Below are 16,083 nucleotides of genomic sequence, written 5' to 3' on the forward strand. Positions count from 1 at the left end.
ACAAATACAATAAAATAGATTATGGGATCAGTATGGTCACAGTTGTCACACTGACTGCACAATTTGCAGTTGACATCTTCAAGGCAAGGTCGTCATGTACAGTAGCATATAAATAACAATTAACAAAAGCACACAAAACATATGCAGAACCTACTGTCTCATTTGGGCGAGGAAATGTTTGCAAACTCCTCTCTCTCAGACATACTGTAAGCACACTTGCATCACCTTAGCATAGACATGCATACTTGCATCTCAAAGCTTGCAATACAGCAAAGACACAGCAACGTCTAATCCTGTCTTCTTAAACTATGCAGCCATGGTAGGAGTAAAATAAGCCAATAATCCAAAAAGCTTTATGTGAAATACAGTAAAACATGCTCGTTGTCTCACTGTCAGGATTTACAATAAGTCTTTGGTGCGTCCTGCTCGTAATTGCTAATGCGGCATTTGCGTCGGCTGCTACCTAAAAATACTCTGCAGTACTTGGAGGCTTGGCCTTTTTGAATATATTCAGCGCAGAGGTAAGCTCATATGCTAAGTGGCTGATTATGTGAGTCAACAGCAGGGGTTAATCCTCCTAAGTCCAGCCAGACAAAGGTTACTACCTGAGACAAGCTGATCCTTTCTCCCTACACCTGCTGGCACCATAGGACCCTTGCTCGCCTGTAAGGGGACTGGTATTCTGGGAACTTAGTGATGGCACAAGAGCCACTTGTGTTACTTTTTTTAGGAGCAATGAAATTAGATTCAAGAACAGCTGTGTGTATGAAATGTTATTCCTGGCCACTTCACCAGTACCTTAAGAAGAAATAAAAACATACTTTCATAGACATTCAAACTCTATTAAGATCGCTGTCGGAAGGCAGTAGGTTTTGGAGTGCTTTTGAAACATTCCTTCACCAAAATTCAGATGAAAACACTCTAGACTACTGGGGATAGTCATACTAAAACCATAATGACAGTTCAAAGGAGGCTCTGCCCTAAGATGGGCAGATTGTTTTTATGGCTTTGGTCCTTCCACATATTTCAAATAGGCAAGGCCAAACCTTCCTCTTTACTGGTTAGGGCATGCCGCTCCCTCTGCTATTTCATGAGGTTTGGACTGCTACTGTTCTCAACATGTTTTAGCTTTTCACTCTTAAGAGGCCATTCACCCAAAGGTAAGGCTTACAGTATAGCCCCCTGTCATGGTCTGGTCATGGTCTGGTACTGTGTATATGAGAGCATTGGTAGTTCCATGCCAGTGATTGCAAGTATACACTATCAATATTCCAGTTCAGAGTGTCAGAGTTGCATGTGTGTGTCCAGTTCATTGTTTACTTGTTTTAGTTCTGAGAAAGTGATGTTTGGGTTCTTTCATTTTTCATCATGAAGGGTAAACCTTGAGGAACTCAGGATAAGGCGAAGCAGGATCTGTGTGATGTATTACTCGCGTATCCAAGGTTCCTCCTCAACAACAGAGAACTCCGCAGGGGAGCCATTTGAGGTTACCTGAAAGCAATTATCAGGAACAACTAACTGTATGGCCAAGGCACAGTGAATAATACATTTTCCTTCTCAAATATGTCTATGATTTGGAGCAGAGAAGCCATTTGGGTATATTCGTAGTGTCACATCCATATCCCATATGAGCCATGTTGAAAAATTTCAGAGTTTCGGAGGATACCCAACTCAGTCCATGAATTTGCTTTGTTTGGAATGAGACTGGCTAAAGTGTCCTATGTCACCCTATTTTGAAATACGTTTGGCTAGTACAGTATGGATTCTCTGTCCAAAAATACATCTCTAAAGAATAACAGGGACTTGCTCACAATCACATAAGCACAGGCAAAGGATTTCATGACACCAAACACAAATAGTATGTTCACACTACTGGAAGCATAGTTGCATAGAAAATTGCAAGTAAGAAAATGGTGTATATCAAAAACACATATAGAAAGCATGGAATATGGTTGCTGGTATAACACAACAAGTCTCCCCAAAGATTGCACATATATTTGGAATTAAATGAAATAGCACCCTTCATGTCCCTGCTATTCCGTCAAAAGACAAAAAAGACTTTTGCAAAAAAAAAAGAACAAATGCACTTAGTGTACAATTACCTAAGTCACTGTTCTTCCCAAGCCACCGACAAATGCCAAAGCCAGCTTGGCATGTTCAACACAAATCATCATATCTATCTCCATAGGCGTCCTGCAAAAATCAATTGTTGTTGAACAAAATGCCTTCTTCATTTAACTTTGTCATACTTTCATGACATAATAGGACATATTTTAACAAGCGATCTTTAAAGTGGACACTTTAAAGTATGTTTAAAACACCAAAGGTTTAAAATTGGTATAATGTCCTCTCAATGCATTGTCCTTTTTATATAACTGATATATTTTAGAGGGTGTTACATTTAGAGGGTTGCATAAAAACTGCTATTTCATCCAATTGGTGACAATAAAGAAATTTGCATCTATGGATATGAATTATGGTTTGTTCAAATATATCTGCATGCATTCACACAGGGATGTACAACTTTACATGAACAGTAAACATCAATATGACGGTTGGACAACATGGGAGTCTCTACATGCAAGTCTCTATGTCTGTGAGGGTGAATGGTACCTTGCAGTCATCAATCAGTACTTGTGGGCAGGAGTGGCGTTGGGTGTATACGTGCTGGTTGGTATTGTTTTCATAAAAGGACTGCGTTTTTGACATCTCCATTTCATCGAATTTAGCCTGTGCATCAAGAGTGTCCAACTCATCTTTCGAAAGGTGGTAAACAATTCCAGCACCATAGGAATCACCAACAACGTTCACTGAAGTTCTGAACCGATCCCTGTTTTTTGGGTGAGACAGACAAAGACATGTTCCACAAGACCTCAAACTAAACTGTTTCTTAAAATGGCAATGGTCTACAGCTCTTTATGGCATTATACTAAGAACACACGACTTAACCAAAAACATTTTGGTCAAATGGACATGAATATTTGTAATCTCGCGTGTATTTGTATAAAACACTCACAAGTCATAAATTAAATGTGATAAAACTGAATGCATTCTCGTAAATCTCTGTAAACTGCAATATTTTAGCTGCATTTTAGTTGCATTAGGCCCTAAATGTGAAACTACCCCTTGTCCACTAAGCCCATTCATTTGAGCAATGCACATAGAATTACTGAGTGTACTCACAGAAGCCAGTCAACTGCCACCAGCAAACTGATGTCTGAGGTAGGCAGTCCCACAGCAGTCAGGATCAGAATCATGGTCACCAAACCAGCACTTGGAATACTAGCTGCACCCACACTAGCTAGCGTGGCCGTTAAGCTACAGTAAAAGGAATAGAGTTTATCAGTTGAACGCAAAACACCGAAAACAATTCATCATTAAAATAAATTAGTTTATCCAAATCATAGATGTAAACACTTATCTGGCTTTCTAAACACCTTGGTATGTAACAAAAACATGAAGGACCTACCTGACTGTGGCAATCTGACCATAATCAAGATCAATTCCATTCATCTGAGCAATGAAAATGGCTGCCACGGCTTCATAGAGAGCTGTACCATCCATGTTAATGGTTGCACCAACAGGGAGCACAAACCGAGTCACTCTCTTATCAATGCCAAGGTTTTCCTCAAGGCATCGGAATGTGACAGGCAGAGTACCAGCACTGATGGGTGAAACACATACAGGAAAAACATGTTAGGAGCCAAAAATGAACACTGGAGCCCTGGAATCCTTCATTTGAAATGGGTTAGATTATATGTGAAATAGATTTAGTTTAAGTTGTAGATATCTTCTGCCTGAAATTGTACAGGGCTGCTTTGTGGGTCTAAAAGGCAACTGTTGCTAATGGTTCTACCAAAGCATTGTGACTACTGTAGCATTGAAACATTATGAGGCGTATTTTACCTGGACGCTGTTCCCAAAGCAGTGACCCAGGCTTGGAAAATTCCCATGAAGAACTGGTAGGGATTTTCTCTAACTATGACGAAGTATATCAACGGCAGGAAGATGGCACCATGGATAATGAGACCCACGATGACTGTGACCATGTACATCCCCAGCTGACGGGCCACCATCTCCAGATCATTAATGGAGATGATCTTCCCACAGATGAGACAGGCAATACCAACAGGAGAGTACCTACAAGAGTATAGAGCGAGTGACAGAATGAGTGACAGAATCTTTACTGAGAAACATTTCAAAATGCCCTCTAATTGCTTGTTACATGCGGACAAGAACGTTCAAAATTTCCAGAGAGTTCTGTTCTAGTCAGTAAGTAACAAGTTAGAAAACTGAAATAATTTGCAATGTCCAATTACAATCAAAAGTCTTCTAAACAACAATGAAAGATATGTATGGGCATGATAGGTATGAGGTCTAAAACATCAGACATGGGAGACTGACCACATGATCAAGCCAACGAGTCTCATGACGATCTCATTAAGGCAGTTGAAGAAGTCCAGCATCAGCTTGGCCTTCTCTCCCATCTTGCCCATGATGATCCCAAATGCCACAAAGAAGCCAATGAGGCCTATTTTCAGACAAACAAAAACAGGAAAACAGGTAAATGACTGGGCATGAAAAATGAAATGTAAAAACTTAAATGCATGAAGGAATATGTCCAATTTCCACATACATAATCACATGGTAATTACCAGTTAATAGCTATCATGTAATAATAACACACAAATATACCTGATCCCAGTGCCTTACCTAATACATTCATTCCACTCCTGAACTGCAGAGATTTTTTGACAGTAAATGTTGGTGGCGATCTAGTGACATTTCGTCCATTCCGCATGAAGGTAGGGGGAGGAATTTCAATCTTACTCGTTACAGTGGATATCTAAAAAAAGAGAAAAGGAAGGGAGAGAGAAACATATAAGAGATGAAGGATAAATCGCCCTACTATTGTCGGTAGTAGGTTAATACTATAATTTGTTATTAGCAGTGGGCGTATTTGTTTGAAGATTTGTTTGAACAGGCCCACACTTAAGGTACTGCCATACACATGTTTGTTTGTTTGTTTTTAATTATTGATGTGAATCATTTTTCAAATTACATGTTTGGCTGAGGTGTTATTCAGTTCAAAACAGTGGTTGTTTAGGTATAGGATCTAGGCCCTTTCCATGGGCAAATGGAAACAATGAGATAATGCGCCCAGATACACACCCTTGAGCATGTCAACTATGACATCCAACACTATATATTCCATATTAGCTAATGCTTGCCACAGCATCTCTAGTTGTGCCTCCTGGTGTCTCCCCTGCTTTTATCAGGACTACCCTAGTGTTAATTATCCATGAGAGTTGTTGACATCACAGTAACATTCATGATGTATGGAATGCATGATAAATCAGACAACTGCGTTAAAGACACTCAAGACCAACATGTCACTGTTAGAGACTGCATCGTTTTACTTTAGAATTATTTCACACAGTAATGAAAATGCCTGCAATTAGACGGTTTAGTCTTGGACCTGAACTCTGATATCCTAAATATGCCTGAAAATTATCAGTAGAGTCAGTGAATTGCCTACACAAAGAGGCTACCTCTGTGGGCATTTTTAGAAAGATGTAGATCATGCTTATTTTGCATGCTTGGTTAGTTTGATTTCTCATGGTGAGTGAAGGACCCAGGACACTAGTTTGCTTATGAGCCATAAAACTTAAGAACCACTTAAAAGATAAAAGGCGGCAAATACTTTTTTGATGTTATAGAACAGAAGAAGTTGCTGACATGTTGACACACAACTTATTGGAGCAGGACACAGCTGACAAAGGAGTGAAAAATAATAGCCTAAATAAATATATATTTCAATAAAGACATGATTGTAAAGCGTATGCTAATGTAACCAAAAAACTCACCTGCTGAAAGCAAGCCTGCACCAGATTCTCTGGAAAGAGGTTCCTGATGAGGTCAAAGAAAGCATCTAAACTTGAAACCTCATCATTTTTCTTTCCTGGACCAAGATTTGTCTTCAGCTTAGGGTTGCCTGGGTGAATAGCAAGCACTAGGATCACCCCCAAAACAGCAGCGATGACCGTGGTGGACATGTAGTACACCATGGCTCTCGTCCCCAGGCGCCCACTCGACTTTGCGTCCAATCCTGCCAGGCCTTCATTAACAGAAAGAAATAATTAGTTGCAATTTGTGAATTTACAAGTGTATTCTCTACAATCTCTGCATTCAACAGTAAAACACATCAGTTGTAAAAAAATATTTGATTGACTAAAACTTTATGGTTATTGGAAGGTGCACATACCTGTGATTAAACTGGAAATGATGAGAGGTAAGATGAGCATCTTCAGCATTCTCATCAGGATCTCTCCAGGGAAGCCAATGACCATAATGACATCTGCGGGGAGCGGCGAGATGTACCGCAGCAGCATCCCTACCACGGACCCAATTATGACACCTGCAGAGGGGTTCCACACAAATAGCAGGTTGACCCCAACAGCTAAGACACTTTGATAGAAATCCATTATAGATCTATGACAACAAAAATCCTTTGACATACTTTATTTACAATGACTGCTCATGTGGTTCATTCAGGGTATTATCACTAGAGCTACTGCATTCACATGGTCAATTTTCTACCTTTTTTTGTCAAAATATCTAAGTTTTTTTCCCACTGGATGAAGATATTTCACAGGATGCTGTGTTTAAATATAAATGCTTTGTTAGTGAAATTCTACAGTCACATGTCAAATACATCTAGGGACAACTGTGAATGGGTACCAGTTGACAGATTTTAAAGTGTTTACATCAATCAAGCTCTTTATGGAGGTTCAGCTCAACATAACAACATAAGTAGCACAAAGGTGAATTGTGTGTGTTTTGGCCCATTTTACAAAGCAAGCCAACTTTACCTGCGACAGCTAAAATTGTATTTCACAACTCTGTGCCTTGAACAAAAACCACCTGTCTCACCTAGCCCAGGAAAACTACCATACATATTTAGTTGTATAGATTAACAATAAAGGCAAATATATTAAATTCCTACAGCTCCAAGTGCTGTCTAAAAACAGTTTCCCCAATGGTCAACTAAATTTAGTTGCAATAATAATATTCACAAAGGCCTAATGGCCCAGGGAACATATGGTATGATATTCCTGGTATATAGTCAATAATATTTGCCTGGTAATACATTATGATACAGCAAAACTAGTATTATCTTTCAATACTAAATGCAATTGCATTACCATGACTACCCAGACTTGATTGTTTTTCCATCACCCAATTAAGACTGTTTATTTACAGCTTGATGCTCACATCTTAGGCACATTAATAGCTCTTAATAGTGCCTCATTCTACACAAAGCAGCCTATTTTTATATGTACACGACTGCACGTGGTAGCTCTGTTTAGATATGCCTTGATTTATATATACTGAATAGACCACAAGGTAAAGCATATGTCCCCAAACTACCTGACTGATATTTCAAATGCTTGCCATTAAACTTTTGAACACATAATTACTGTATGATGGTATGTGTTACTATGAATGGTTGTTCCACAAATACTTGGTTTGAACTAGCTGTACGGCTTTGTGTGCCTTTTGTATAGCTATTATGCAGTTACACATTAGCGGTAATCTCCTTGCAAATTCTGTTCTGTTCTAGACTTTTGTTGATATCACTTTCTAACAATGTTCACATATACAAACTATCCTTGGTAAAGAGTTGAAGTGTCTTGTTTGCATATCTGGCAGAACATCACATGTGAAAGGCACACAATGCTCAAAACACAAAGCATGAAACTACACAAAAGAGAAAGAGCAATACCACTTGGCAGTAAACACAGCACAAAACACATACCATAAAAGACATATGTCAATATATAATGAAAATGAAATGCATAAATAACACAAATTGTAGACTTTACAAAACACTACAAAGTAGGAATGCAGAGATTGGACGTTTTGGAAGTTTTGGAAACATATTGTTGTTGAAGTCAACAAAGTCCACTAGAAAATGGAAAAGACGAATGAGATTGAAGACATGTATTTCTGCTCATGGGATACTTCATCAATTATTGTGTTTGTCTTTTTACTCTTTAAGGTGCCAGCTGTTGCGTAAGCTGCTGTATCATGTGAATCTTGTCACACTCCTTTCAAGGACAGTACTGAAATACAGATAGATATTTTTTAATAGAAAAATACATACCAAGGATTGTTATTGTTAGAAGGAGGTTTTTCCTTAGCCCTTGGCAGATGCCAAAACAGGCAGGCTCTGGTTTTTCCATTGGTGGCTCCAGATGATTCTCATGCATCCTGACTTCAACTTGCTTCTGCATTATCTTGGCACTGGACACAAAGGGGGAAATGTCACATAAATAAAGGCATCCATCCGTATTTTAGCAGAAATGTGCTCATAATTATCTGGAAAGACACTACGTAAAGAATGAAAATATGCTGATGTTATTAATTCAAGGAATCATTAAATCTAAAGCTTGATGACAATGTACATGATGCAAGTTGTGTATGAATGTCTTTCCCTCATAATGCTTTAGTCTAATTTCATTATTACAGGATAGACAGTTCACAGTGATACCATTATGATTTACATTAGACAATGTACAATATTACGACATAATATATTTATGGCGGACACATAGTCATTAGACAAAATCTTGAGGATTTATATGTCCTCAGCTTGCAGAAGATAATGCTTAAGAAGATACTATGGAGAAGAATCCTCTTTTTCCTAAAGTGTTCCTAAGTGATCCCTGTTCTTTGCACAAGCTGGACACCCTGTGATTGCCCCTGTAGTTGAGTGAATGGGCCTGCAGGTAATCCCACGCCTTTGATCACCTCTCACTTTCAGGTCATCCCCTTTCCAAGACATCTCCAGCATATCACCAACCAGAGATGGTAAATCTCATCACATGACACAACAGCAAGGAGACCTTCAGCGTTGTTGTGGTCTGGCCTTAAACCTCTTAGAACGACACCCCGCCCTTACTGCGTATAACCTTGGCCGGTTATGTAACCATTCACCTCAGTGATTAAGCACAGGTATGGAATCAGGCACTGCACACTTGGTAGTGTTTGAATTGAAAATGGCCCCTTGAGTCTTCTGGCATGCCTGGGGTGTTTGCATTGACAGGCTGGTTTGCAGCTACAAATTGCATTTTTGTTCTTTGTATAGAGCCTCTCTGGTCTAAAACCAATGCCTTTTTTATTCAAAAGTCAACATTCAAAATGTTTAAATATAAACAAACAATTGAAATTGCAATGTTGGTACTCTGTTGGTACTGTGTGTGTTTTAGTCTATATTCAGTCATTTGCTTGGCTCTTTGCGCATTTTAGAAGCAAGGAAGGCTCATGTAGTGCATGCACCTCGTGCACTCTTTAAATTTCACACACTTCACGCGGCAGAACAGGACTTAAGAGCTCAGTGGTGCAAAGTAAATCAGAGGCTGTCTGATACACCTTGCTCCCACTCTGAAGGGACATAAGCCTGTTAACTGTTCAAAATTAGAGACTGAAGGACAACAGAGGCTAAGTGTGTTGCGTAACCATGGGGGGACTGCCCAAGAAAAGTCAAGGTGTTAGCTGTTGCAACATGACCATAACTTGGGACTTTTCATGTTATGATTCCATAACCTGAATTTAGCCTGGTATAATGCAGATCTCATTAAAGGTTAACACATAGGTGTACATATGGAGGCTATTGGAAAAAGTGAATGTTAGGTACAAATCAATGTATGTTGTGCTATATGCAAGGTTGCAATGATCAAAATATCACACACTATGAAATGCAGCCTTGCACAGACAAGAATCAATAGGGTTTACAGAGCCACAATGTGATCAATAGTGCATGTAAGACTGGATGCATGTGTTGACTGGATGTACTATGGCTGGATGAACTTAGAGGTAATTCTATTAAATGTCCAATCTGTTCAATGACATCGGCTGGATTGTTGTCAAAGTCCTACGCATCACTGAGGTTGCAATACTGACGCTGAGAGGTCACTGACTTGAAGTCTGTGAAGGGAGAATATCAGCTTTTCTGTTGTGTTTATTTTAAGTGAAGAATGACCCCTGTGGTCAGTGGTGTAGTCTAGTTAGCTGTAGTGGGTATACTGTGGTGTAGTCTAGTTAGCTGTAGTGGGTATACTGTGGTGTAGTTTAGTTAGCTGTAGTGGGTATACTGTGATCAACCCCAAATGTTTACACGTATCCTTTCTTATTTTAAGTGAGTATACTGAGATGGTGATGCTTTTTAAGTGAGTGCGTAGTCCTGCATATCGCATAGACTACACCACTGCCTGTGGTTCATTTAAAAGGCAAAACAATATTACTACTGTTGCTGACACCAAAATAAATTGATCAAAAAATAAAATGATCAAAATTATTATTTTATTTTATGATAAAAACAAAATAAAATGATTAAAATGTCCACTTATATTCTGAATTTAAAAAAGTAAGACACTTCTGAAACTGAATTTATTAGTTAATGGCAAAGACTATGTCACACTGTAATACATTGTGGGGTATTGGAAAACAAGGAGCATTATTCCAGAATCACCTTAGTCTACTAAATGAATTGAATGGAAATTATTGTAAAAAATAAACTCTAAATACCAATGTCAAGCGTAAACGTCTTACCTTGCAGTTACTGTTTTCAGGGAAAGTGACTTTTAAATGTAAAAAAAGGAATCGCAGCGTTACGGTTTATCCATCTAAACACTCCTTATCCTGAATCCTTAAAAGTCTTCCAGAACCAACAGAGAACTACTGCGGGCCAGCAGGAGTCTGATCATCAAGATGAAAATAATTCTACTCCACTTATAGGGAAGAGTCCAGACAGAGTCCACAATAAGCGAAAGCAGTCCGATTCCCACAAGGTGCCGGTGAAATCTTAGGGCGAGATGCGAGTTCCCCAGTGAGACACTGGAGGAGGAGGGAGGAGTCAGCACCTGAGATTAGGTATAAGCGCCAGGTGAGTACCTGCATGGGTTCCCTTGGGAGGATCTAATCCCTCTAAAAAGCATGCTCTGCAACGATTCCCCTTTGACTGCTTGGTGACTGCCACATGATGTTAAGCACACTGACTGCATGATTGCCAAGATGCTAAACATTCTGAGACCCCCAAAATGGGCCATGCAGAATGGGTGTGTATGTGCAAAGAGAAAGAAAGATTACCATTGCATATTGTTAATGAACATCTCAACGGTAGCTTTGTTGGTACTTTTGTGCATTGGTCCATCACTGTGTGAACCTGGCACAAAACCCATAAAGAAATTTAGGTCTGAGGTCAGTACTATATCTTTTATAGTGCCTTGTTGCATGTGACACATAGACATGTTCATATTTACATCCATTGTCCGAAACATGTGCAAATCTATGCCTGCACCCAGTCAATTTGGCTCCAACAACTGCATGTTTGGCTTCTGCAACTGTTACTTTAAGAAAACAAGATAAATGTCCTGAATGCATGCTTGGACTTGAAAGCTAACATGACAATACAACTTGAGAGATACAATTCGAAGTTTGATATGAGAGATTTTTGGAGTCTTTGTTGTCAAAATTGTCCCTAACTGAACTAATAATTTATCCAAGAACATTGATCTGCATCTTAGATCAAAAAAACTCCACAGAAGTGCCTAGTAATTGTGTATATTTAAATGCATACCCACTTGGGCATTCTGATGAAACATATGTTTTCTGTCATTGTCACTTTTTAACAAAGCAGTCAAAACTTTGTCGTGCAGATGCTCTGCAAAGGAAACGTTGCTGTCCAGATGAGCCTCTACTTCCTAGGCCCAGGCCCAGTGTGAGATTCCGACTGCTCTTTGACCTCTGCTGGCTGGGGCATTAGTGGCTGGTTTTGTGCGGGAGGCTGCTGGGAGTGACGTGGAGAGGGTGCTGGAGCACATGGCCGCGTGGCTGCTGCCTGCTGGCCCGTGCTGTCCTGTGCTGTCCCATGCCTCCACAACAACCTTCACATACCGCCACCTGACCATACACCATGCTTAGCAGACGGGTCTATAATTAACTAATCTGTCCTGATCTTTTTCTAATCCAGCATACACTCACTCACTCTCTCAAATAGACGTATGCGCGCGTGCACACACATACACACACACACACACACACACACACACACAAACACATACACACACAAACACAAACACAAACACAAACACAAACACACATACAGACACATGCGCGCACACACACACACACACACACACACACACACACACACACACACACACACACACACACACACACACACACACACACACACATTCACACAGAGACAGCCGTAGTCATTCAAAGCTCCCCTTGGTTTCTTGACTATTTAATAAATACCTATGCATCTTCCTAGTGGACATTATAGTGAAGCAGTGCATGCCCTGCACAGCTAGCACTGGATAACTGTGACAAATCAGATATATATGTTGCATATCATTTTAAAAACTATATCTGATCTTTCTGCTCACAAAACACATTTCATTGCCAAATATGTCTAACAAAAAATACAATTCCCAGGGATAATTTGCTCTAATTACATAACATTTGGTTACGTAACTGCCTCCCATGTGTGCCTGATGCGTGTTGAACAGACAAGGTGAAACGGTAATCAACAAAGTCTCAATGCCACTTCTAGTTGAAGAGGTTTATAGCTCCTGAACTGCCCCTTCACTGCTAAAAATAGTGATTCAGAGTATGCCTCAAAGCTAAAGCTTTTATTGATTGTGAAACGGAGGTCAGTTGCTCCACAAATGTAGAGATATTACAAGTGGTTTATAGAATGTGTTGTATGATTTAGAAAAGACTAATGCTGATTCGAAAAAAAAGATTAAAGGTCCTTATGGGCGAGTTACAAGTTGTTGCTATGATACTGACTGCACCTCCATCACTCATGATACAAAGCACACACTGTGGAGCTATTATACATTATGGTCTGGGTCCCAATTAAAATACAGCTGTATGTGGCAAAAACTTTTTTGTGGCAAGAATGGTTTGTGGCCCTCATAACAATTGTTTGGCCTGAACTAAACAACATGACAACAACACGTGATTTGTTGTGGAGTAACGAGTTACATGTAACGGAATTACGTAATTTAATTACAAAATAAACTTAACCGTAACAGTCACTGGGAAAATGTGTAATTAAAAATCACATTTACTTATAAAAATGATTGATTACACTGGGGTTACATCTGATTTAAAAGTGCCTTATTTATTGTTCTATTTCAAGTTTGATTATTGGCAGACAGGCAGGCAGACACACATGCACACACACACATACACACACAATCCTACAAGACTAGGACACCTGCTTATTCAATATTTCATATTTGGGGCTGTGTATATTTTGGCCAAGTCATTAATTGCTGTATAATAATCTTTTTTAGCATTTATATACTGTAAACAAATACAACTTCCTGCGCAATCGCTGACTGTATGTTTAATCAGTGCCAGTTGAAGTAGAAATGTTCTAAAGAATCTTTGGTTTAAGGCAGCATGAAGGATATATGTATGCTGCATTCACAATTAGGCAACAAAGGTAGTAGAAGGCAGTATTTTAAAGAAATATTTGGTTCGGACATGTCTTGATGCCTTGCTGCCACCGAAAGCTGTCTTAGAAGGCAGGATTTTCTCTGTTTCAGATATAGCCTATACATGACCTCAGAATGATCTCACATTAAAAAGAGATGCTGACTGTGGTGGCTGTTATTTCTAATCAAATTATTATAATCTTAATTCACGTAATGAAGGATTTTGAAAGGAGTTTGACAGTAGTCAGTGTTGAGTACTGTTTTAAAGTTAACACTGCCAGGTTTAAACATTTGAAAATGGTTAACAGCTGAAAACATTCATTAGAAATTTAGAAAAGTAATCTAATTGAATTGTAATGTAATAAGTTACATTACTTTGATAAAGTAATTGAAATAGTTACACTACTATTACATTTTGAATAGGGTAACTTGTAATATATTGTACATACATTGTAATTGTATTACATTTCAAAAGTAACCTTCCCAACACTGTTTGTAAATGATGGAAAAAATCAATAGAAAATACTAAGCACATACAGACTATGAATACTCATGTTCCACTTTGGATCAGGTGGTGGCTGGAGGAGTCAAATGTAAACATTGCAGAGTTCAGTATCATAACAGTTCTGGTCTATTATGAGTTATAGTGACCTACTCTTTACCGCCAGATGTGCTTCTTGCAGTTAGTTATGAGTGTTTACACACCAATGCATGCAGTACACCTTGATGCCTTCAGTTTACAAGTGAGCTTCCAGAACATGTCATGATGACACTGCCAGAGAGAATGGACACAATCATCTGCTTTCTCTGCCCTACACTGAGACACATGTTCCATTGATATGTTCAGCAGAACGTGATGCAGTGTTTATGCAAACATTTCTACCCGCAAGACTAAGTGATGTGGTTAAGACATGCTTTGCATGGAGAGTTGCTGAAGTGGAGTAATCACAAAAAAGCAGTGCTCTGTATAATTATTGTGGCATTCAAAACCATGCCCACAAAATCTTCTATCAGAGTGAGCAGTTGGTGGTCTGTGTTGCACCTATTGAACTGCATTTAATGGCATGAACTTTGTACTAACCTTGGTGTCCAAAATGGATTTTTCTCAAAGGGGTGTGATCCTTCTTGATCACCACTGTCTTTTCTTCAAGATCCACAGTGGTCAGTCTTTTGTTTTGTAGAATAAGTTAATTAGCAATCCACACAGTGCATCTTACTTGCACTGAGGAAATGATGACAGTTATCTCGATGTCAAGAATTGTCCTCTGTATTGCTCTTTGCTTGCCTGCTTCACTTCCTCTTACAAGCAATCAAGTCTAGATAGCTCACATCCTCACCATACACACATATGCAAGCAATGTGAAAAGTCAAGTGCCTACCCACAGTGTCATCCTCTAAGGGGAGGGAAAGATTAGTATTTACCTTGTCTATTTATGACTACATGACATCATCAGGCTACATGGGATTCCCAAACAGCTAGCACCAGTATATGTATCAGTCAATATACAATGCATCATTTAGAAAATATCACACAGTATATCACACAATATCATCACTGTTCTTAATAGACATCAGTGCAGTTCATTTTCAATAAAAAATTAACTGAACTCAACTACAGTTGCTAAAGTAACCATAAGCCCACTGGTTAAATGAGATTTCTGGTGATTTTTCACAAAGATCATAGTATAGCACTGTTGGCCACTACAGAGCTAGGTAGAACCGATTGTTTTCATTTTATTACTGACAGTACTCGGTGACTTTGAGAAACAAAGATCTGTAACTGTTGTGTGATACAGTACATGCTATTCAAACATGCACATCTAAATCACTAAGTGTCTATTTGTATATTTGCAAGCATATATTTATGTCACTGTTTAGTATGTTATATGTTGGTGAATTTGCTAGCAGTGTTGAAGTAGTAGGGGCTCACTAGGTGCAAGGTGTTGTTGCGTCACAGTGGATATCTTATGGGGGATACTCTATGTGAACTTACAGGAACTCCAGTGAATGTGCAAGGAACGCGAGCAGCTAAAGCCTGCAAATCCCCTAAGTGTTTCTCAATGAGTGACTGCACGTTTGGCTAACTGCTCCTCCCACTAACACATGCTCAGACACCTGAACGTGTTTCATCTGAGAACATCTCTTTCCCATAACCATCATGAATGCAGCAACAAACTCCTTGTATTGCTCCTTGATAATGCATTCCATTGCAAAGGGGGAAATGTGCACACAATTGCAAAAATGTGCTGTAAAAAATGAAAATCATTTTGAGAAATAAAGCAGCTGTGTCTGCGATTTGAAAGTCCATTCTACTAAACCATGCAAGTGTCTTTAAGCGCCTGCGAGTCCAGTAAAAAAAGTCGAGTAAAGTCGAATCGAGTAAAAAATTTAAATCATTTTGACAAATAAAGCAGCAGTGTCTGCGATTTGAAAGACCATTCTACTAAACCATGCAAGTGTCTAAGCCCCTGCGAGTCCAGAAGATCCAACCCAATAGTTGAGTTGAGTGGAGTCCAATGTGTTGCAAAGCAGAGGCCTTCAATTGACACTGGTTCAGCAGGGGACT

General features: G+C 39.2%; 1 protein-coding gene across 1 annotated transcript; it reads right to left on the reverse strand.

The window, feature by feature from the left end:
- Positions 1 to 1,425: 1,425 nt before the first annotated feature.
- On the reverse strand, positions 1,426 to 8,297 carry slc1a2a (solute carrier family 1 member 2a). Its single transcript, XM_076287837.1, has 10 exons — positions 8,168 to 8,297; positions 6,266 to 6,418; positions 5,868 to 6,118; positions 4,714 to 4,846; positions 4,405 to 4,531; positions 3,907 to 4,140; positions 3,470 to 3,664; positions 3,184 to 3,318; positions 2,614 to 2,830; positions 1,426 to 1,491 (listed from the first exon to the last, which is right to left on the reverse strand). Exons 1-10 carry the CDS (start codon positions 8,295 to 8,297, stop codon positions 1,426 to 1,428), a joined length of 1,641 nt encoding a protein of 546 aa, XP_076143952.1.
- Positions 8,298 to 16,083: the final 7,786 nt, after the last annotated feature.

Source organism: Alosa pseudoharengus, unplaced genomic scaffold (assembly GCF_046254945.1).
Source record: "Alosa pseudoharengus isolate Yale_2024_CS ecotype anadromous, Long Island Sound unplaced genomic scaffold, YU_APseudo_1.1 YU_APseudo_1.1_scf_16, whole genome shotgun sequence".
NCBI lineage: Eukaryota > Metazoa > Chordata > Actinopteri > Clupeiformes > Clupeidae > Alosa > Alosa pseudoharengus.